This window comes from Aotus nancymaae, unplaced genomic scaffold (genome assembly GCF_030222135.1).
Source record: "Aotus nancymaae isolate 86718 unplaced genomic scaffold, 86718_ANA_hifiasm-v0.15.2.pri h1tg000077l, whole genome shotgun sequence".
In the NCBI taxonomy this organism is placed as follows: domain Eukaryota; kingdom Metazoa; phylum Chordata; class Mammalia; order Primates; family Aotidae; genus Aotus; species Aotus nancymaae.
In genome coordinates, this window is record NW_026988492.1 from 17441631 (window position 1) to 17464356 (window position 22726).

Sequence of the window (22726 nt, forward strand, 5' to 3'; positions counted from 1 at the left end):
CTGCAAATGCTTCATGTCCTTATGAATTTGAGGAGCTCCACCCTTGGCCTTGTATTCAAAGAGGACTAGTGACCCTAGTAAGACAGATGCCTATCACTTGGCCATACACCTGTGAAATGTTGGGGAATTAACTGTTAACATCAAACCAGGAATTACTGACTTTTTGTGGTTCTCATTACATGCCAGTCACCTTTGGACAGCTTTGGTCATTTTACATGATTTTATGTTTCATAGATATATCAGAAGTGAGGTCTGTGTGCTCACTCCAGGAAATAGTTCACCTTGCCTTGGATTGGGCCTTCCCCAGATTCGAGCGCTTAGTTACCAGTTCACATCACACCTGCCTTACCAAAAGAGTCCTTGCTGGCAGTTTCTCTCTGTGTCCTCCCTCCCTCCACAAGCCGCCTTTGTTTGTTTGTTTGTTTGAGATTGAGTCTCACTCTGTTGCCAGGCTGGAGTACAGTGGCATGATCTCAGCTCACTGTAACTTCCGCCTCCCATGTTCAAGTGATTCTCCTGCCTCAGCCTCCTGAGTAGCTGGGACTAAAGGCACACGTCACCATGCCCAGCTAATTTTTTGTGTTTTTAGTAGAGACAGGGTTTCACCATGTTGGCCAGGATGGTCTCGATCTCTTGACCTTGTGATCCACCCACCTCAGCCTCCAAAGGTGCTGGGATTACAGGCATGTGTCACCACGCCTGGCCCACAAGCTACGTTTTTACACAATGAAGGCAAACCATCCTCACCAGTGAGGCACATCTCAAGGTCTTATAAAACGAAAAGAGTTTTTATTTTTAAGTTATAGAAAAAACTATTAAAATATAAATTGACCATTTTAATGAAGTATGTGAACATCATCATTAATTATATTTAAAATTTCATTCTCTTTTACTGTCCCTTGGCTTTTGGCTTTGTTTTTTAACAGCAACTGCTGATTTATCAGGCATTGCCTTTAGGAATGAAAGGATAAGGGTGTGAGGGTGTCCGTGTTGGCTCCCTTCTGTCTTCCTTTTCTCCCATCCTCCTTGGACTTTCAAGCTGTCTGTCATTCCTCCTGATGCCATCAGTTTATGGCATATAGTTTCTGGTGCAAAGCAGTGACTGGATTTGTGCAGTCACAGAGCAATGCAGCATTTACTTTTTAAATTTTGTGCCTCAGATTCCATTTAGCCGTTTCATTGCTGGTTTGCTTTTATTAAAGCTCTTATTCAAAACACACAGATACGAACTTAAAGATAGTACCTACATAAGAGATTATTATCAAATGTTTCAGTGCTGGAATTTTATAACTCATGGCTTGTTTTGGACAAAAACCAAAACAATATTAGTAAAGTTCTTTTATGAGAGTATTTTACATTATCTATACAAGTAAGCAGGTTTAGCCATGGCTTATAACTCTTGGTTGTTATGAGTTCAGTAGATCAATATGCTTCCTGCAGATAAAGCAAGCACTTCCTTTCAGCTGATGACCAGGAGTCTGGAGGAAAATCAAGTCAAACAGATGATCAGTCACCAGTATTAAAACTTTTATAAAGATTAACTCTTTAAAACTGAAAAACATAGGATTCTCTTCAGGGCGTTATTTTATTCCAGTTCAGCTGATGTCTAATGATGTATTCTGTTAGATTTTGCCTCAAAGTCAATTAAAAGATTTTTGCTTTGTTTACATTTCCAGGTTGCTATGGTGACTGTCTTCAGTGGAGGGACAGGACAGTAATGAGGACAGTGTTCAACATCGTTAGTTTAGTGCCTTTGAGCTGAAGTTCTCTGCAAGGCATAGGGGAGAGAGAACACACAAGTGGAGGCTAGGGAGGGGGAGGGTTGGTGTCAGAATAGGGTTCTGCACCCACATTTGCCATTCGCTAAGTGATATAAGTTCCACAGCTTTCTGGAACCTCACTTTGCTCACCCGCTACAGTGGGCCTGACATTATCATTGTTACCTGCCTCATGTTGTCATGGTTAATTTCAAGTAAAATAATGCATTTTGAATAAAAATAATTCAAATAAAAGCACTTCGAGACTGAACCACCATACAAATATGGATTGTCTTTTAAAAAAATTTTGTGCAGCTTAATGAACAACCAGTTTCTTACCTCCTCTCTAGCCATTCACCATGGCTTTTTAGCCAGTAATTCTTCTTCTAGCTCCAAGTCTTTGTCTTGTATCTGGGGATAAAAGTCTTGTTAAGATACAAAACAGGGCCAGGTATGGGGGCTCATACCTGCGCACCACCACGCTCGGCTAGTTTTTTCATTTTTAGTGGAGACAGGGTTTCACCATGTTGGACTTTTTTCTTTTGAAACAGGGACTTGTTATATTGCCCAGGCTGGTCTTGAATTCCTAACCTCATACCAGCACTTTGGGAGGATCACTTGAGCTCAGGAGTTCAAGACCAGCCTGGGCAATATAGCAAGACCCTGTTTCAAAAGAAAAAAGTTAAAAAAAAAAAAAAAGTAAAGATAGAATGCACAACAGATATAGAAGGATTATGATATGTATAACAGTTGGCTAAAATCCTTGGATTTTTTTCATTTATTATATGTAGCAATCCTATGAATTAAGTATTCATATGGCTATAGATGAAAGAACTGAAGATTGGAAAGGTTAGATTGCTTATCTAAGAACTATCACAGCCAGTTTTGGAGCTCATTTGTCTGAAGCTACAGTCCATGTTTCCTCTGTTACACTATAGCATTTCCAAAAGCTTTGCAATCTAACATGCCAATTAAGCAGTTTTAAAATCATGTCTACTCTATGAAAACTTTCTCTTACTAAAGCAGCAAAGAGCCACTGTGTCTGTTTCTCTCAAAACTCTTTATTCTTCATGTCACTGTCCTCTTCCTTGTTGGTATTTTCATCTTTTTTATTTTTGAGACAGAGTCTCGCCCTGTCTCCCAGGCTGGAGTGCAGTGGCCCGCTCTTGGCTCATCGCAGCTTCCACCTCCTGGGTTCAAGCAATTCTCCTGCGTCAGCCTCCCTAGTAGCTGGAATTACAGGCGCGTACCACCACACCAGGCTAAATTTTGCATTTTTAGAAGAAATGGGGTTTCACCATGTTAGACAGGCTGGTCTCTAACTCCTGACCTTAGGTGATCTGCCTGCCTTGGCCTCCCAACTACTGGGATTACAGGCATGAACTACCACACATGGATGGCATTTTCATCTTTTAAGTTCTCTTCTTTATGTAGACTGTGACAGGCTTTTCTAAATCATTGTCATCTATTTTAGATTGCGAATGTCCAGTTTTAAAAATTCTCTATTTCTTTTACATTTTATTGTTCATTCAATCAGACAGGTAACTGGATGATGGAAGGATGTTGGTGGTCTGAACATCCCTGCCTGTGTTATTTCCTAATGGCTATTGGTTGATATAACTTCTTTCATCTCCAGACTTTTGTGTTCTCCATCTGTTTTTCCCATCCCTGCCTGTGATCCCTCTGTCATGCATCCAGAGTCACAAATATGACTGGTAATGACATGATGAGTTATTTATTCTCATTTGTAATTTACCAGCAATTAACATTTAAAAGATAGAATAGAACTTAGATTGTTTTCTTCTAATCAAAACTTGTTGAAATTACTCTTTGTAAACTGAAGGAAAAGCAAAAAGGTTTTAATAATTTGCAAGAAGACATGTGGATATTGGCACTTTTTATGTCTATAAATGTCTTTCTTTTTTTCGAGAGACATTCAATACACATGGCTTCTCTAGCACTGCTTGTATTATGGGCAGATGCTCAATAAACACTTATGAGTGAATGAATGAATAAATAAATGGAATTTGGAAGCTATTTTATCTCGTTCAAATTTTAAAAATACAAAGAGTTAAGTTTCTACCATAATTATCAGAATTAAGTTTACCTCCTAGTACTTTACAATTTTGACCAAAAAGTACCACTAAATTAATCTATTATATTTTGCATTTGCTGTCAACTTATAAATCAAATGTTACCTTTTGATATGTTACACCTCAGAGGTAGTGAGAGCATGAAGGAGAAAAAAAACTTCAGAGTTTTCAAGCCTAACAGTTTCTTTCTCTCTTTCTCATAACTATACAATATTTTTCCTGACAGACTATCACTTATAAAATTGAAATTTCTTGGCCAGGCACAGTGGCTTACACCTGTAATCCTAGCACTTTGGGTGGTCAAGGTGGGTAGATCACCTGAGGTCAGGAGTTACAGACCAGCCTGACCAACATGGTGAAACCCCATCTCTAAGAAAAAAAAAAAAGAAGGAAAGAAAACAAGAAAGAGAGAGAGAAAGGAAGGAAGGAAGGAGGGAAGGAGGGAAGAGGGAAGTAAGTAAGTTTCTCTTTAAAAAAAAAATCCACAGGTGCTATTAATGAGAATAGAGCAAGATATACTTAAAAAAAAAATTTGCTTTGTTTATTAAACAAACCTTGTTTATTACTTGCTTCAAATATCAGGAAAAAAGACACTGTGGGTCCATATAACTGTACTGTAATTTTTTAAAACATTACTGAATGCCAAGAATCTGATATTACTATTCCAGTTTACAGTGACTAATTGAAGGATATTAGTATCCTGTTATTTGCAAAGGAATTCACAAGGAAACCTAAAACAATTGGAAAAGACAATGGAAAAATGTTACACAGAGTTTTAGATGAATCAACTATGATTAAAAAAAAATGGAATCAGAATGGCTGATGAACTAACACTAAATAAAAATGTAGAAATGAGCTATCTAAGCTTTCATTTCCTTCTTATCTTTTATATCATGTGCCCATAAAGTTATTTTCATCGAGATTTTTTCCACTTCATAATTTATTTGATACCACTGATATAAAGAACCATCTGAGCTGAAAATTCAAGTAGAGAAAAAAATGGGAGTAACAGGCTTTGCTTACCTACAGTGTATTTGAGTAAAAGGTGGTGCATCTTAACACAATTACATGAGCTGCTGTGTTGCAGCACTCAGGAAGCATCATGTTACAGAATGTCCTGTGCTCCCTGGGGCTATGGCATGGTTCAGGGGATATGGGCAATCTGTGGTGATTTTGGCTTCAGGAATATTTGCCATGTGTTGTTGTAGTAGGTCAAATATTTTCTTATTTTTTACGGTACTTGTGTTTTTCTAGGATTCACCGTAGTCTATAAACAACGTCAGCACGTATAATTTTAAATTTTTTTTGTAGGCTTCAGAAATATAAGTGGGAACTTTGTAGGACACAGGGAAGATATTGCTCTGTGCAATATATTTAAAGTCTGAAAACACAGAGGTTTTCAAGTGCATGGAGACTGAGAAGTCAAGAAAATGGTGGTGCTTTGAGCTAGAGTCGGATTTCTTTACCAAATCAAGATTCTTAGAATTCTCAGTGCTTCTCAGTAAAGTGGGGAATTCTGTAGGGAGAATTTTTTTTTTTTAACTTCTTAACTTTCAAAAGCTTATCTTCTAGCTCAGTGTACAGGAGGAATTTGCATAAAGTGGATAGACAAGATCTCAGACTTAGTGTTTTACTTTTAAAGTCACGGTAATTTAATGAATTACACGGTACTTCATGTGAAAAATGCATATACTCATAATGAAGTAAGGAGACACTGTTGTTTTTAAACATGAAAAGGCCTGATAAAGGATAAGAGAAGGTAATTGAAAGAATTTATCAATCAATAAAGAATATTCCAAAAAAAACACAGAAAGAGGCCCAGAAATATTAACAGAACAAAAAAACATTTGTTTATCACCAAAAATTGCTGTTGAAAAACAAGATGATTTTAATTTCTTTTCTAATTTTGCCTCTCATAAGCCTTCCTCAAATTTTACCTCTTCTGCAAAGTTTTCTTTTCCTCTCCATACTGAAATCTCTGTCTGAATTCCTGCAAACTATGTGAGAGCCTGTGGAGTACAGTACTGAAGTACTAGGATACAACCAGATCACCTCCGTTGTGTTCTAGTGTCAATTAACCTTGGGAAATCCACTCTACCTGTGTTTGCACTGCTTTGCTCATTTAAGAAATGGATCCTAAGAGTACCTACCTCATGTGATCATTATGAGTATTGAAACAAAAAATACATGGAAAGCCCATATGAGCACTCAGTGAAAGGCAGCATTATTCTACTGTGTGCCGCAGGCTACAGCATTTAATTATTTATTGTCATAGTCTGCCTGAATCGCTAAGGCATGACATATAAACATTCATAAACACATGCTATTGTCTTTTTCCTTGGTTGGATTTTTATATATCCATTGTATTTTTTTAAAATGTAAGTTTCCTGAGTTAGGACCTGTAGCATTTACTTGTTTATTTCCTACAGTCTCTGGTACAAAGCTAAGGACTTTTAGCACTTAGAATTCTAGTTCTTAGATCTGCATGGGACTGTGCAATAATGTATTAGTGTAAGGACACTGTGAAGACCCAGGAACGTGAAGTTCATGAGCATGGTTCACACAGTCTGTTGTACTTACTACTATGTTATGTAATTCTTACCTTATTATAATGAAATCTGAAATTAGAATGACCTTGTTTTTTTTGAGACAGAGTCTTTCTCTGTCACCAGGTTGGAGTGCAGTGGCACAGTCTCAGCTCACTGCAACCTCCGCTTCCTGGGATCAAGCAATTCCCCTGCCTCAGCCTCCCAAGTAGCTGGGACTACAGGCACGTACCACCACACCTGGCTAATTTTTTGTATTTTAGTAGAGACAGTGTTTCACCAGGTTGACCAGGATGGTCTCCATCTCCTGACCTCGTGATCCACCTGCCTCAGCCTCCCAAAGTACTGGGATGACAGACATGAGCCATTGCACCTGGCCTAGAATGACATTGTTTTAAAAAGTATACAGATTTGATATGGGAAGAAAAAGGATCAAGCATTATTGTACCAAATTATATATAATCCATGTTTTTTTTTTGAAAGGATAAACTTAATAAGTTGTAGCCATGGTATTTTTCTTGTTGTTTTATAATTGCATATTATAACTTTATTATAACTTAATGGTTTTCTCCTAAATTAGGCATTGTATATTTTTGATTACCTTTTGGTGAGTTGAATTTATGAATTATCTTCAATTGGCTGCTGCCCACTTTGAACTGACTGAGCCTTGCTGTTTTAACAGGTTGTGGTGGGGAGCTGTCTGGGGCCACAGGCTCCTTCAGCAGCCCCGGGTACCCCAACAGGTATCCACCCAACAAGGAGTGTATCTGGTACATTAGGACGGCCCCCGGGAGTAGCGTTCAGCTCACCATCCATGACTTCGACGTGGAGTATCATGCAAGATGCAACTTTGATGTCTTGGAGGTAGGAAGTGAGATGGTTTTTTCAGCACATTCCAAAATTTGGAGTAGAACAGGAAATCACTCTACCAAGATTCCAAATTCCTTCCAGTAGTCAGCAGAGTTCTATTCTTAGACATTTTAATGAGCATCAGCCCTTTGGTGATAATTTGGTAGACATGGGATTAATATGTAGTTCAGGTTTCTCTGAAGCAATGCCTGAGGGCCTTGGCTACAGCTGAGTTAGGAGGTGATGCCAGGAAGCAGGAGCCCGGGACAGAATGAGTGAAGGAAAGGAGGAGAGGGAGCCAGCAGAGGGAGCCCCTGGGGGCACCTTGGGCTCTGTCTGCTGGGACTCTCTGAAGGGCAGCTGCAAAGGCACTGGTCCCCCAACTCTGGTTCCCACTGGTAAGGATTGCGCTTGGGATGGCCAACACCTCACACTTGCAGCCTGAGGAAGCTCCCTCAGAAAGTGCATTCTTGTGGCGGAGCATAGAGAATGGGCACTGACAAGCATAGGGACGGCCTGCCAGAGGCCGCTGCTCTTCAAGGGGCCAGGGCCATCTGCTGCAGAGGGCTTTTGTGAAACAATGGCCACCAAGGTAGCAGGAGGCATTGGAAGAGGAAAACTTATCCAGCACTGCTGCAAAAGGTGTGTCTTGGATCATTAAAATAGTCTTTCAGAATCTTGGGCCCAAAAGTTTATTATAATCAATTTTTAATTGCAGGATACTAGTCATTAGAATATGTTTGTGTGTGTGTGCATGCATCTGTGTGTGTGTGTGTGTATTTTAGTACATTTTAAAAATATTTTGTTATAGTTTATAACATAAATATAATTTGTTATAATTAAATAATATACTATATAATTATATTATTTATGTAATAGTTTTATATAATTATATAACATATATAGATGTCCCAAATACATGTAATATATTACATAATTATATAGCATATTGTTTACTTACATTATAAATTATAATAATAATCACAATAAGTATAATAGTTTATAATGTAAGTATATAATATACTACATAATTATGTAATATGCTACGTTTGCATATATGTAATACATACGTATATATACATATGTGTATATGTGTGTGTGTATATATAAAGTTTAGAACTTTGAACTCTGACCTGTCCGCAAACTTTAATGTCTTCCAAATACACACAAAATCCTATCACCTTGGCTTTACGGACTGCTGTGGCACAGCATGACAGGGATTCTACATCCATTAGAACCTAAATTCCATAAGGCTAGATGTTTGTGTGCTTTGTTTTACTGCTCCATTCCCAGCTCCACAGAGTACCTGAAAAATAGTAAACACTCAATCAATGTTTGTGGAATGAATGAAAGCGCCAAAATCTGTGATTGACACACCATAATAATGCACATTTAGGGTATTTTACAAAGGAATTTTTACCTCCATGTTCTTATTTAAACATTAAATCGTTCCATGAGTTAAGAGGGGAATTGTATTCCCATTACACAGCCAAGGGTCAAAAAGTTTAATGGTCTTTTTCGTGACCACATGGAAAGGGAGTGGAAGAGCTAATAACTGAAGCCAATCACTGCTCAACACTCCAGTAAAGCCTGAGACTGCAGATGGGTGCAGGGTGCAAGGGGTCGATACGAGTAGTATGGACTTTACAGGAAACTTTAACAAAAACTTTAATTATAAAACAAGTTCTTATCTTGAAAAGAAATGGAGTTCTAAAGTCATCCCCTCAGTGAGAGTCGCTAGGAATTACTTTTAGTAGCTCTAAAAGACTTACCATTTCTTTTTTTTTTTTTTTTTTTTTTTTTTTTGAGACGGAGTTTCGTTCTTGTTACCCAGGCCGGAGTGCAATGGCGCGATCTCGGCTCACCGCAACCTCCGCCTCCTGGATTCAGGCAATTCTCCTGCCTTAGCCTCCTGAGTAGCTGGGATTACAGGCAGACGCCACCATGCCCAACTAATTTTTTGTATTTTTAGTAGAGACGGGGTTTCACCATATTGACCAGGATGGTCTTGATCTCTTGACCTTGTGATCCACCCGCCTCGGCCTCCCAAAGTGCTGGGATTACAGGCGTGAGCCACCGCGCCCGGCCGACTTACCATTTCTATCTCCAATTTTATTTACTGTAGCTCTCCAGTAGTTTACTAATAATAAACTACTATTGTCTGATGATAGAGCTACAGCAAATGAAATCAGATAGAACTGGTAAGTCTTCATGGAGGGACTGCTGCCAAGTCATGACTCCATCTCAGAGGAGAAACAAGGTGCCTCCTGAAATTCACACTCACAACTCAAAGGAGGACTAGTATCCATGTGCAGAATGTTCAGATGGCCTCGCTCGCCAGCAAGGATATTGCTTGGTTGCATAAAACCCCTTATCACTTACAAAGCGCTGGCGGCAGATCTTCCACAGCTATGTGCAATGTTCCAAACCCTTTATTTTCATATTCCAAAGTGCATGTGATTGTTGCCCACTTGGCAAAATGTAAATGGGCTCATTGTGTTTCGGGTTTTGTCACAGCCGTTACAGGAAAAAGTAGAGACAGGGGGTGTTCCCTGCAAGCAGGCCTGGGGCCTAAGGGATAAAATCAGGGACTCCAGGCAGAAGCAGCCTCCAAGGAGAGCCCTGTGCCTCACAGAAATGGCTGTGATAAGATGCACAGTCTGCTTGGGGCTTATTTTTATTATGATAAGCTGGCATGGCACCGCTTATGGTAAGCAGTGACCTCCATGTTCCACCAAAAGCAGGATTTGAGGGACTAATTGGAGGCCCTTAAATATTTGGAGAAAGTTTTTTTTCTGAAACTTGAAATGAGCAACCCTCTGACATTTTATTCAAAAGCCTTGTTTTGCTTTTCTGCAAATGCTCAACTCATTTGGAAAATACTGTAATAAATTTGGGCTAATGGCAGTGGAATGGTTTTTTTCATCCCTCCCTAGCTGCTGATAACATGTTAGTGGTGGGTTTAAAGTCTGTTACCCATGGGGGTCATGTGATCTCAAAACTTTGCTGACTTTCTCAGCCTGCACCTGAGTGTAGTCAGGTGGGGCCTTACCGTTAGTAAATATTGAGCTTATCTGGGTTTCACAAAATTTATTCAGGAGCCATTTTCCCCCTCAAAAATCAGTGTCCAGAAAGTGGCTCATTGCAAAAAGCAGCAGCTGTTTGGTTACTCATAACCCCGGAATGCTGACTTGATTGCAACAATAAATGGAGCTAACAGAGCAGAAAGAAACGTTCAAAACAGATTAAAACCATAGGCTTTGAAATGTTCTCCATCCGGAGCATTCCCTAAAACACATTTTTAAATCTCTGATCATCAGACCACTTCTTTTGCCCCCAGAGTTTAGTCATATGCTGTAGTTGAATGAACCATGCCCTGAAATTTTTTCCAGCTTTTCTTTCTTTTGAAGAGTCATGTGCTAACTATCAGTTTTATTTGTGGAAGCCGGAAGGACCATTGTTTCAGTCATGGAAACACTCCGCCTGATTTTACTTTAATCTCTTTAAAAGCTCTTTAGAGAGATTCTGAACTGGCATCAGGCAGAAAAGGAAATCCACTCCTTAGGGCAGTAAACGAAGACAATTGCTTGGTGTGGACAGTTAGCTCGGTCTGGCCTCTCTGCCATGGGCTTTTGTGAGCTTAGCCTTGCAAGAAGGGAAGCAAATAATGTCCAAAGTGGCAGTGTTTATTCTTCTACAGGCTTCTAAGTCCAGCCAACCCATACCCATTATGTTTGTGATCTCAAGGGGACGTATGAGCAGAGAAAACAAAGAATATTTTGCTGACGTGCGAGTTTTCTTTGTTAGAACTTAACACTTGGGCTCAGCGGTCTCTCCAAATATGTGTTATTGATTGGGCTTGGGTGATTGTGAGCACATGCTATCAGTTTCATGCTCTGAGGACTGTGCCCTAGCCAAGGGGGTAGGGAGATCTTGAAAATGGGAAAGAAAGCTAGCTGTACGCACCAAGCAAGTTTGCTTCTGCCATTTACATATGTGTACGCACCAGGGGCCACACAGGGCTCTTCCTAAAGTCCTGCTTTGGATGGACTTGGGGGGAGTGCACAAACATCAGCTCCTCCTAATAAAAATACGCCTGAAGCAGTTGGTCTGCTTCATTCCTTTGCAATTACTGTCCTTGTGCTCAGCCCTCTGTGAAACAGCAGTTTCATTCATTTTGGCCTTTCCCGGATGGCTGGGGGGAATTAATCAGACAAAGAAATCATTATACATTCAAATCACACACTCCTCCCCAAAGCAGGCTTCTTGTTCTCACTTCTTCTCCCCAGAGAACACTTGAGTGATTTTCCTATCAGTCAGCAGTGGGCCCTGAGGGTGGGCAAGGGCTGGGGGTGCTGAGGAATGGGTCAGGAAAGGCACAGAGGGAGGGTGGGAAGATGTTGCACCCAGATCCCCCTGAGAGCTGCCTTCCTGGCTCTGGCTCTGAGTGCCTGTACATGAGGACTAAGTGTGCAGTTGTGAAGGTCTCAGATACCAGTGTCCCTGAAAACTGTCTCCAAAGATGGTCTTTCTTTTACAAATTGAAGTTTGAAGAGACCTGAAGATGAGGTATCAGCATCTTCTATTTGATTTTCATCCTCCCTTCGCCACCCTTCCCAGTTCCGCACATATATACAGGAGATAAGCAGGACCCAGAGGAGACTGAGAAACCCATCTGTAAGGCCTCCTGGAGGCCTGGCCTGGACTATCCTTGACTGCAAGATGCCCTGAGCGAGCCAAAGAGAACCCTTTCCAGAGGACTGTGTCACTGGGGTATTGGATTCCAGTTATACAGACAGTTTGGCAGATTTGGAGGAGCCTACATGGTTTGAAGTCATGTGTGATAGATCTAGAAGTGAAATGGGAAAGTTCCCTGATCATCTACCTGCAGGTCGTGTGACAGGGGTGTGGCTCATCTGTTCAGCTGTGGTGCCTTCAAATCCTTTATGGGAGGGGGTGCATGCAGACTGGCAGATGCAGGAACCCAGGCAAGATGCTCTCCATGGTAAGGTCTAGCGGTGGGTGCCTGTGACTCTCAAAGCCCCCATGGGCATGCTACAGTGTTCTTTTAGCTCTGCTTTCCACAGATGGCTTAAGTGTTAACCAGCTCAGTGCCTCTTGGTACCCAGGATCTTGTCCAGCATCCAGAAAGAATTAGGTCACACACGGACTTGAAGGATGGCGAATGTGGGGATTTTATTGGGTAATAGAGGTAGCTGTCAGTGGGACGGATGGGGAGCTAGAAAGGGGATGGAGTGGAAAGATGATCATCCCCCTGAAGTTTGGCTGTCCCATGGATGATCTCCTATCCGAGTGTCCCCAGCCAAGCTCCTCTCAGTGTTCATTTGCTCCTCCTTCTTTCTCATTCTCCTCCTCTGCTCTTCTGTTCATCTGCTCATCTGCTCATGGAGCCTGGGGTTGGAGGTTTATATGGGTACAGGATATGGGGACATGATAGGCCAAATGGCGACATTTGCGTGTGAAAACAGAAGTGCCTGTCCCCATTCAGGGTCATGGGTTTCCAGGCTTGGGGGTGGGGCCTTTGCCAGGCAACTGTCCTCTTCTACCCCATATTTCCCTGTCTCCTGTCTGTATCAGAAGGAGCCATCTAGAGACTAAGGCAGAGTCTAGGGCAAACTCTCAGCAGAAAAGTGGGGTGCACTTGGTCAGGTTTCTGGGCGTGGGTGTGCTGGAAGCAGGCACAGGGAAGGTACATAGCATCCCCTTTCTTAGGCTCTAAAACACACCCAGAGAGCTGGATTTCCACTCCTGGAGAAGCATGCGCATTATAATGTATGTGTGGTTCAGTTTTCATGGTAGGTGGAAATTCCTAAAAATATAACTGAGATATTGGTAGCCTTCAGTAAACTCAACTTTCATAACACAATGACTTTATGCTAAGACTAATCATGTGCCTGTAAGAGTTAGAAGATCAGAAATTTCTTCTTTTCTTAAATGTGTCCCAAAATTCAGAAGACTAGGCTTAATACTGTATGATCTGCCCTGTTTCTGTTAGAGAAAGCGGGAAATCCCATGAAGACATGAAATAAACAAAAAGAAGAGATAGGAAAGATTCTGGAATAATCTATACTGTCTTCTTCTGCAATCCTGGCTGATGAAACAAGCAGGCATTTCATGATTGCGATTGAACTTGTGTGTTCCTAAGGCAGAGCGAGTGCCTCTGAAAACTCAGCTCAAGTTTATAGGGCATCAGTGCATCCACACCCAGGGAGGCTGAGATTTCGATCTCTAATTGTCATAGAACCCAAGGAGCCAGGGGTTAACATGAGGCAGGGGAAGGGCATGTTAATTACTTAAAATATCTTTTTAAGTCTTCTTTCCTACATTCCATGTTAGATCTATGGAGGCCCCGATTTCCACTCTCCCAGAATAGCCCAATTGTGTACCCAGAGATCACCTGAGAACCCCATGCAAGTCTCCAGCACTGGAAATGAGCTAGCAATTCGATTCAAGACCGACTTATCTATAAATGGGAGAGGCTTCAATGCTTCCTGGCAAGCAGTCCCTGGAGGTGAGTGAAAAAAGGAGGCATCCTAAAGTACTGAAGCTGAGCCCTCGTTAAATTTCATGAAATGTTTGGGAAAATGTATGAAGGCTACACTCTGATCGATAACTTAGTGACTTCCCAAAGGGAAGTCTACTAAGACCTGACATATACTCTTCCCTAAAAAACGTGATCGTTTAATCTCCTAAGGGTCACCATGTATGTGAAAACAAGAATGTAAGTGTGTAAGTCCATGGTGAGAGTGGAGCTAGGGTAATAGGCCAGACCTACTCTCCAGCGGATTGTACCTCTGAACCAGCCTCCATATCTCATGCCACAGTACAGACCTTTGGATTCTTGGCAAATAGCAAACTTGCAAACATTAAATTGGTGAATTCCAAGGAATTACTGTATGCTATATAGTGACTTTCTGCCCAAGATTTTAGGAAGTCTAAATAAATTGCCTGTTGTTAAAGTATAGTAACAAACTATGGCACGAAATATTTTAACAGATGTTAGCATATACAACTACTAGTGACAGCCACATTTGCAGAATGCTTACAGTATACCAGCCGCTTTTCTAACTATTTTATGAGGATTATTTCCTTTAGTCCTTACAACTACCTTATGAGGGAAGTCCACTTCATATAGTCATCAATGAGGGCACTGAAGCTTAGAAAGGTTAGTGACTTGCCCAAAGTTCCACAGCTAGAAAATGTTGGTCGTGCGTGGTAGCTCATGCCTGTAATCCTAGCACTTGGGAGGTGGTGGTGGATGGATCACAAGGTCAGAAGAGCGAGACCATCCCGGCCAACATGGTGAAATCCTATCTCTACTAAAATAAAAAAAAACTAGCTGGGTGTGGTGGTGGCGCATGCCTGCAATCCCAGCTACTCAGGAAGCTGAGGCAAGGGAATTGTTTGAACCCAGGAGGAGGTTGCAGTGAGCTGAGATCATGCCACTGTACTCCAGCATGGCGACAGAGCAAGATTCTGTCTCAAAAAAAAAAAAAAAGAAAGAAAGAAAGAAAAGAAAATGTCAAAGCACATATGTGCTCCCAGGTTACCTTATGGCCACACTTCTTCAACTCTCGACTCTACCATAACATAGTAGCTATTTAAGAGCTCTCTCCTAAAGTTAATTTAAATATACACTCTCTCTCACACACACACATACGCACATGCACACACACACCTGTACACACACACACACACACACACACACACACACACTGTTTAGATTATCCTAAATGATTCTCCATTATTAGAAAACGGTGACAAGCTTGGTGCAGTGGCTCACGCCTGTAATCCCAACACTTTGAGAGGCCGAGGCGGGTGGATCACGAGGTCAGGGGTTCAAGACCAGCCTGACCAACATGGTGAAACCTGGACTCTACTTAAAAAAATACAAAAATTAGCCAGGTGTGGTGGTGCACACCTGTAATCCCAGCTACTTGGGAGGCTGAGACAGGAGAATTGCTTGAACCCGGGAGGTGGAGGTTGCAGTGAGCCAAGAGTCTACCATTGCACTCCAGCCTGGGCGACAGAGCAAGACTCTGTCTCAAAAAAGAAAAGAAAACAGTGCCAAATTTTTATATTATTGGTTTATATTATAAATTCAAGAAATGATTGGTCATAGAGAAGACATTGTACAAACAGGTATTTGATAACAGCATAGGAATTTTTAAAAACCTAAGTAACTGTACTATATCCAGAATACTGAATTTTTTTTTTTTTTTTTTTTTTTTTTTTTTTTTTTTTTGAGACGGAGTCTCGCTCTTGTTACCCAGGCTGGAGTGCAATGGCGCGATCTCGGCTCACCGCAACCTCCGCCTCCTGGGTTCAGGCAATTCTCCTGCCTCAGCCTCCTGAGTAGCTGGGATTACAGGCACGCACCACCATGCCCAGCTAATTTTTTTTTGTATTAGTAGAGACGGGGTTTCACAATGTTGACCAGGATGGTCTCGATCTCTCGACCTTGTGATCCACCCGCCTCGGCCTCCCAAAGTGCACGCACTACTAGATTATCACAATTCTTGGAAGGAAACATGTTATTTGTCCAGTATGCTATATTTTTAGAGGACAATGAAAAAGCAGTGTTCCATGGCTTTGTGAAAACGTGGTTACATTTGCATTTCCTTTGAATTATTTTTAAAAATAACTTTTGTCATCTGTATTTTCAGTGTTTGAAGTATTTTCTTAGAATCATCCATGTCATCCCTTCTTATTCTGTTGAGATAAATGACTTAATGTGGATATCAAGTTCCTCAGCATTTTTAGCATAGACTAACTAAAACTAATAGTCAAGCAAAGTAATACATTGATCCGTACTACCAGGTAATGGATTATTTTAATGCATCCATATTCCTTTCATGAAATAACTGTGTTTCCCACTTCCAGGTTGTGGTGGGATTTTCCAGGCTCCCAGTGGAGAGATTCATTCTCCAAATTACCCCAGTCCTTATAGGAGCAACACAGACTGTTCTTGGGTCATTCGGGTTGACAGAAATCACCGTGTTCTCTTGAACTTCACTGACTTTGACCTTGAACCACAGGACTCTTGTATTATGGTAAGTGATGTAAATTTCAAGCATTGTCTCCAGTGAAACTTGGGTCAAAACACTGCCATATATTTAGTGAATGGATTACTTATGGGTGTTTTCAATGTCAAATAATAGGAAATCCAACTATTAGCAACTTAAAATATAAGGACATTGAGTTTTATCTAAAAACAAATCAGGAAATAGGTAATCTCAAGGTTTGTTTAGCAAGTCAGTTTCTGCTCTACCATTATTAGTGTGTTGGCTTTTCATCGTATTGTTACTTCATGGTCAAAAAATGACTGCAGTGGTTTTTATCTGAATGTCCTACGTGAGTCTGCCTCTGAAAAAAGGAAGAAGAAACAGTGTTATCCATTTCTGTTTTGTGTGTGTTTCTTTTAATAAGGAACGCAAAATTTCCACAAAAGCCCTCTGATAGATCATTAGCCAGAACTGACCTCAAAAGAGATCCAGAAAGTATCATAGAATAGGTTTATCATGAATGCTTTAGATTAATTATTATTAAGCCTCTGGGATTTTCACAGGATTCTGCTTTTCTGGAGACCAGGGTATCTTGATTTGCTAGTTGAACAAATCCATGTTCTAATAGAATAAGTTGGGAGATGGAGTGGAGGAGAAGGAATATGGCTATGAGTTAGTCAGATGACAAAAAAGTTCTGCTACTGAGACAGGAGAGGTTCCTTGACTCCTTCACCGGACTTGCAAAGGGTGTGGCTTATTTACTGCCAAGCCGAATTCCTTACAGAAGGGAACACACAAGCAGATGAATGCAGGAACTGGGTAAACCGACACTGGAACTGGCTAGTCACTCCTCTCTGGAGGAAGCAGACTCTCTGTAGGCCCCATGGCAGCATCCAAGCATGTTACAGTGCTCTTAGCTCTGCCGTCAGGGAGAGGGTGTCTGCGACCCCTGAGCCCCAGAAGGCATTTGTTACAATCAGTGCTCTTTTAGCATTTGCTCTCTCTGGATGGCTAAGTGTTAACCAGCTCAGTGGAGGGTCAGGGTGACAGCCTTTTACACCCTGCCCTCTTGGTACCCGAGTTCTTGGCTGGTGTCCAGAAAGAATCAAGTCACATGAACAAATTGAAGGGTGGTGAATGTGGAGAACGTTACTGAGAGGTGGGAGTGGGTCTCAGCAGGAAGGGGAGCTTGAAAGGGGATAGAGTGAGAAGATAATCTTCCCCTGGAATCTAGCCTTCCTTAGCCAGACTCCTCTCTGACCATAGTCTCCGATGTCCAGCTCCTTCTTCTCCTGACGTTCAGACACTTCTCTCTTCTGTGTGTATGTGTCTGCTGAGTCTGGGGCTTGGGGTTCTTATGGGCACAGGATGGGGGCAGGGCAGGCCAAAAGGCAACATTTGGGTGGGAAAACAGGGATGGTTCTCACTTTGGGCAGCAGGTCCAGGCTTGAGGGTGGAGCACTCACCAGGGACCCCACCCTCTTCAACCAAGCATTTTCCTGCCTCCTGTCCCATCACTGCTACCAACGCTTTTAATGCATTCCTACCTGAAACTAATGCTTTGCACTTAATGTGAGAGTGAATAAAGTTTTCTTTGGAAGGTTTCTTCATTCTTTCTGTTTTTAAATTTTTGGCTACCTGATTTTCTTTATTATTATATTATCATTATACTTTAAGTTCTGGGATACAGGTGCAGAACGTGCATGTTTGTTACATAGGTAGACACGTGCCATGGTGGTTTGCTGTACCCATCAACCTGTCATCTACATTAGGTATTTCTCCTAATACTCTCCCTTCCCTGGCTCGCCACCCTTCAACAGGCCCCAGTGTGTGATGTTCTCCTCCTTGTGTCCATGTGTTCTCATTGTTCAGCTTCCACTTATGAGTGAGAACATGAGGTGTTTGGTTTTCTGTTCCTGTGTTACTTTGCTGAGAATGATGGTTTCCAGCTTCATCCATGTCCGTGCAAAGGATGTGAACTCATCCTTTTTTATGGCTGCATGGTATTCCATGGTGTATGTGTGCCACAACTTCTTTATCCAGGCTATCATTTATGGACATTTGGGTTGGTTCTGAGTCTTTGCTATTGTGAATAGTGCCACAATAAACATACATGTGCATGTGTCTTTAAAGTAGAATGATTTATAATCCTTTGGGTATATACCCAGTAATGATATTGCTGGGTCAAATCATATTTCTGGTTCTAGATCCTTGAGGAATCGCCACATTATCTTCCATAATGGTCGAACTAATCTACACTCCCACCAACAGAATAAAAGCATTCCTATTTTCCCACATTCTTTCCAGCATCTGTTGTTTCCTGACTTTTTAATGATCGCCATTCTAACTGGTGTGAGATGGTATCTCACTGTGGTTTTGATTTCCATTTCTCTAATGTCCAGTGATAATGAGCTTTTCTTCATGTTTGTTGGCCACATAAATGTCTTCTTTTGAGAAGTGTCTGTTCATATCCTTTGCCTGCTTTTTGACAGAGTTGTTATTTTTTTCTTATAAATTTGTTTAAGTTCTTTGTATATTCGGGATATTAGCCCTTTGTCAGATGTATAGATTGCAAAAATTTTCTCCCATTTATAGGTTGCCTGTTCACTCTGATGATAGTGTTGTTTTGTTTTGTTTTGTTTTTGCTATGCAGAAGCTCTTTAGTTTAATTAGATCCTATTTGTCTATTTTGGCTTTTGTTGCCATTCATTTTGGTGTTTAAGTCATGAAGTCTTTGCCCATGCCCAAATGCTGAATGGTATTGCCTAGGTTTTCTTCTCAGGTTTTTGTAGTTTTAGGTCTTATGTTTAAGTCTTTAATTCATCTTGAGTTAATTTTTATATAAGGTGTAAGGAAGGAGTCCAGTTTCAGTTTTCTTCATATGGCTGGCCAGTTTTCCCAAAACCATTTATTAAATAGGGAATCCTTTCCCTGTTGCTGGTTTTTGTCAGATTTGTCAAAGATCAGTTGGTTGTAGATATGTGGCATTATTTCTGAGGCCTCTGTTCTGTTCCATTGGTCTGTTTTGGTACCAGTACCATGCTGTTTTGGTTACTGTAGCCTTGTAATATAGTTTGAAGTCAGGTAGCATGATGTCTCCAGCTTTGTTCCTTTTGCTTATGATTGTCTTGGCTATATGGGCTTTTTTTTGGCTACATATGAAATTTAAAGTAGTTTTTTCTAATTCTGTGAAGAAAGTCAATGGTAGCTTGATGGGGATAGCATTGAATCTATAAATTACTTTGGGCATTATGGCCATTTTCATGATATCAATTCTTCCTATCCATGTGCATGGAATGTTTTTTCATTTGTTTGTGTACTCTCTTATTTCCTTGAGCAGTGGTTTGTAGTTCGCCTTGAAGAGATCCTTCACATCCCTTGTAAGTTATATTCCTAGCTATTTTATTCTCTTTGTAGCAATTGTGAATGGGAGTTTACTCATGATTTGTTTGTCTATTATTGGTGTATAGGAATGCTTATGATTTTTGTGCATTGATTTTTGTATCCTGAGACTTTGCTGAAGTTGCTTATCAGCTTAAGAAGATTTTGGGCTGGGATGATGGAGTTTTCTAAATATACAATCATGTCATCTGCAAACATAGACAATTTGACTTGCTCACTTCCTATTTGAATACACTTTATTTATTTCTCTTGCCTGATTCCCCGTTGCCAGAACTTCCAATACCATGTTGATAGGAGTGGCTAGAGAGGGCAGCCTTATCTTGTGCTGGACTACCTGATTTTCTAACAAAACATTTTTAATCTTTCATTTGTATTTATCGGCATTTCATTCAAATACAAACCAGATTCTCTTGGTTACTGGATCTTTCTATTTTAGCTTCCCGATAGTTTCCTACACAAATTCCAACTGGCTAGCTTCTTTCAAATTTACCTCAAGAAAACTCAAAGGTTGTTTTACATTTTCCCAAGTAACCCATTCTAATGGCATGATATTAATGTTGTTTTACAAGATTAGGTTACTAATGAAAGTTCAATTTATTTATCACTATATATTAACCAACCAAGTGAGTCTTCAGAGTCTAAGTTGGCAAAGCACCATGCAGACTGAAAGTGTAGAACATTTACCCACTCTCCTGACAAAGACCATTTAGAGATTTTGGAAAACATTTACAAACATCTTTCTAAATGTAGCAAATGGCTCATGAGGTATTGTAAAATTTCAGAGTGAATATCTGAGAGAGGTTTGAGTCCAGTCTTTAGGACCATTTTTGCCTACAGGGCATTTACTGATCCACAAGGATTTAGCAGCTCTTCTGAGAGCCTCTCAGGACGAAGAGGACCAAAGTTTGAGTCTAGCCTTTCTTAGGGTGGCAGTCTTGGCAAACCATTTGTATCTTAGGTAAAATGAAAGGAAAACAGCCTTCACCGAGACTGCATCCAATGTTTGAGTTACCTGAGTGGACCCCCAAAATCTGAAGCCATGGAATAATGAGAGTGAATCCTGTATTTCTCCTGCATCTGGGCACTGGGCATCCACAAAAGCAACTTAAAGCCTTCTTCAAAGAGAAACAATAGCATTCTGGACATTATTTCTACCTATAATTTTTCATGTGTAATAGCCAATGAAATGGGAGAGTTCTCTAACCCCCTCACAGGGCATGCGACAAGGGTGTGTCTCATCTGTTCAGGCACTGCGTGCTCAAACTCCTTATGGGTTGGGGAGCATGCAGAGAGGCAGGTGCAGGAGTCAGGGCGAGCACTCTTGGGCTCCAGGCCCCATGGTAGCATCTAGGGGTGGGTGCCTGCAACTCCTGAAGCCTTAGTGGGCATGCTACAGTGCTCTTTTAGCTCTACCATCCTCAGATGACTTAAGTGTTAACCAGATCAGTGTCCTCTTGGTACCTGGGTTCTTGTTTGGTGTCCAGGAAGAATCAGGTCACACATAGACTTGAAGGATGGTGAAGGTGGGGGTTTTATTGGATGATGGAAATGGCTCCCAGTGGGATGAATGGGGAGCTGGAAAGGGGGTGGAATGGGAAGATGATCCTCCCCCTAGAGTTCTGTTGTCCCATGGCCAATTTCCTCTCTGGCTGTCCCTGCCTGAACTCCTCTCAACGTTCAGATGCTCCTTCTCTTCTCTCTTTCTCTGCTGTGCTGCTCTTCTGCTCCTCTGCTCTTCTGTTCATCTCCTCATCTGCTTGTCTGCTCATGAAGCCTGGGTTTTGGGGTTTATATGAGTACAGGATAGGGGGTGTGGCAGGCCAAAAGGCAACATTTGAGCATGGAAACAGGAATACTGGTTCCCATTTAGGGCCATGGATTTCCAGGCTTGAGAGTGACCTTTGCTGGGGAACTGCCCTCTTATACCTAGTATTTCCCTGCATCCTGTCTGTATCACCAACACGCTATCAAAGATAGTCATTTACATGAGGGGACAATATAACAAAAATGAGACATGATATGGGTAAGAGGTAATAGCAACGAATCCACTAACATGCCAGATACTAAAGTACCTGGCACACTTGCTAAACAACTGTGATTACTCAACTCATGAAAAGTCAAACTGAAAACTTTCAGCAAGGAACTGCATACTATAGAAAGTGACATTGCGATGTGAAAAAGAACCAGCTACAAATTTGAGAACCGATAAATACCATAGCTAAAATTAAGATGTCAGCAGAAGGTTTTTTTGAGAGATTAGGCAGAGGTAAAGAGAAAAATAGTGACTAGAGAGAAATAATTAACTGGAAGATAAGTCAAGAATCTACTCAGAAACCATATGGATTAAAAAAGATAAAGAATATATAAGAGAGGTTAAGACATATAGAGGACACTTAGAAAGGGTATAGCTTACACTTACTTGGAGTCTCACAAGAAAGAGAGAGGTATATGGAACAGAAGCAAAATTTGAAGAGCTAATGACTAAAACTTTTCCAAAACTGGTGGAAGTCATCATTAAAAAAATAATAATTAGAATCTCAAGGAACCCAAACAACAAAGCAGGAGAAATAGAATGGCACATTTTCTAAAAACAATAAAATAACAAAGATAAAGAAAAACGTTAAAGTCAGCTAGAGGAGTGGGTAGGTGGGAAACAGATTGCTTCTTAGAAAGTAGAGACTAAATGCTGACTTTTCAACCAGCAATGGAAGCAAAACAAATGTTTTAAAAAAGACAATAGAATACTATATATTCAGTTTAAAGAAAAACAGGTAACTACCAGCCAGGAACTCTATGTTCTTCTAAAATTCCTTTAAGAATAAAGGTGAGGCTGTGTGTGGTAGATCACACCTGTAATCTCAGCACTTTGGGAGGGTGAGGCAAGAGCATTACTTGAGCCCAGGAGTTTGAGACCAGCCTGGGCAATATAGTGAGGCCCTGTTTCTAGAAAACAGTTAAAAAATTAGCCAAGCATGGTGGCACACACCTATAGTCCCAGCTACTTGGGATGCTGAGGTGAAAGGATCACTTGAGCCTGGGAGGCAGAAGTTGCA

At 40.9% G+C, this 22726-nt stretch overlaps 1 protein-coding gene across 2 annotated transcripts in view; it reads left to right on the plus strand.

Moving 5' to 3' along the window:
• The window catches only part of CUBN (cubilin), a 290819-nt gene that overhangs the window by 123411 nt on the left and 144682 nt on the right, over positions 1–22726 (plus strand). For both annotated transcript variants that reach the window (XM_021675689.2, XM_021675690.2), the window contains 3 exons: positions 7079–7260; positions 13603–13777; positions 16150–16319. In XM_021675689.2, coding sequence (XP_021531364.2) covers positions 7079–7260; positions 13603–13777; positions 16150–16319 — 527 coding nt within the window. The remainder of the gene's footprint in view (positions 1–7078; positions 7261–13602; positions 13778–16149; positions 16320–22726) is intronic.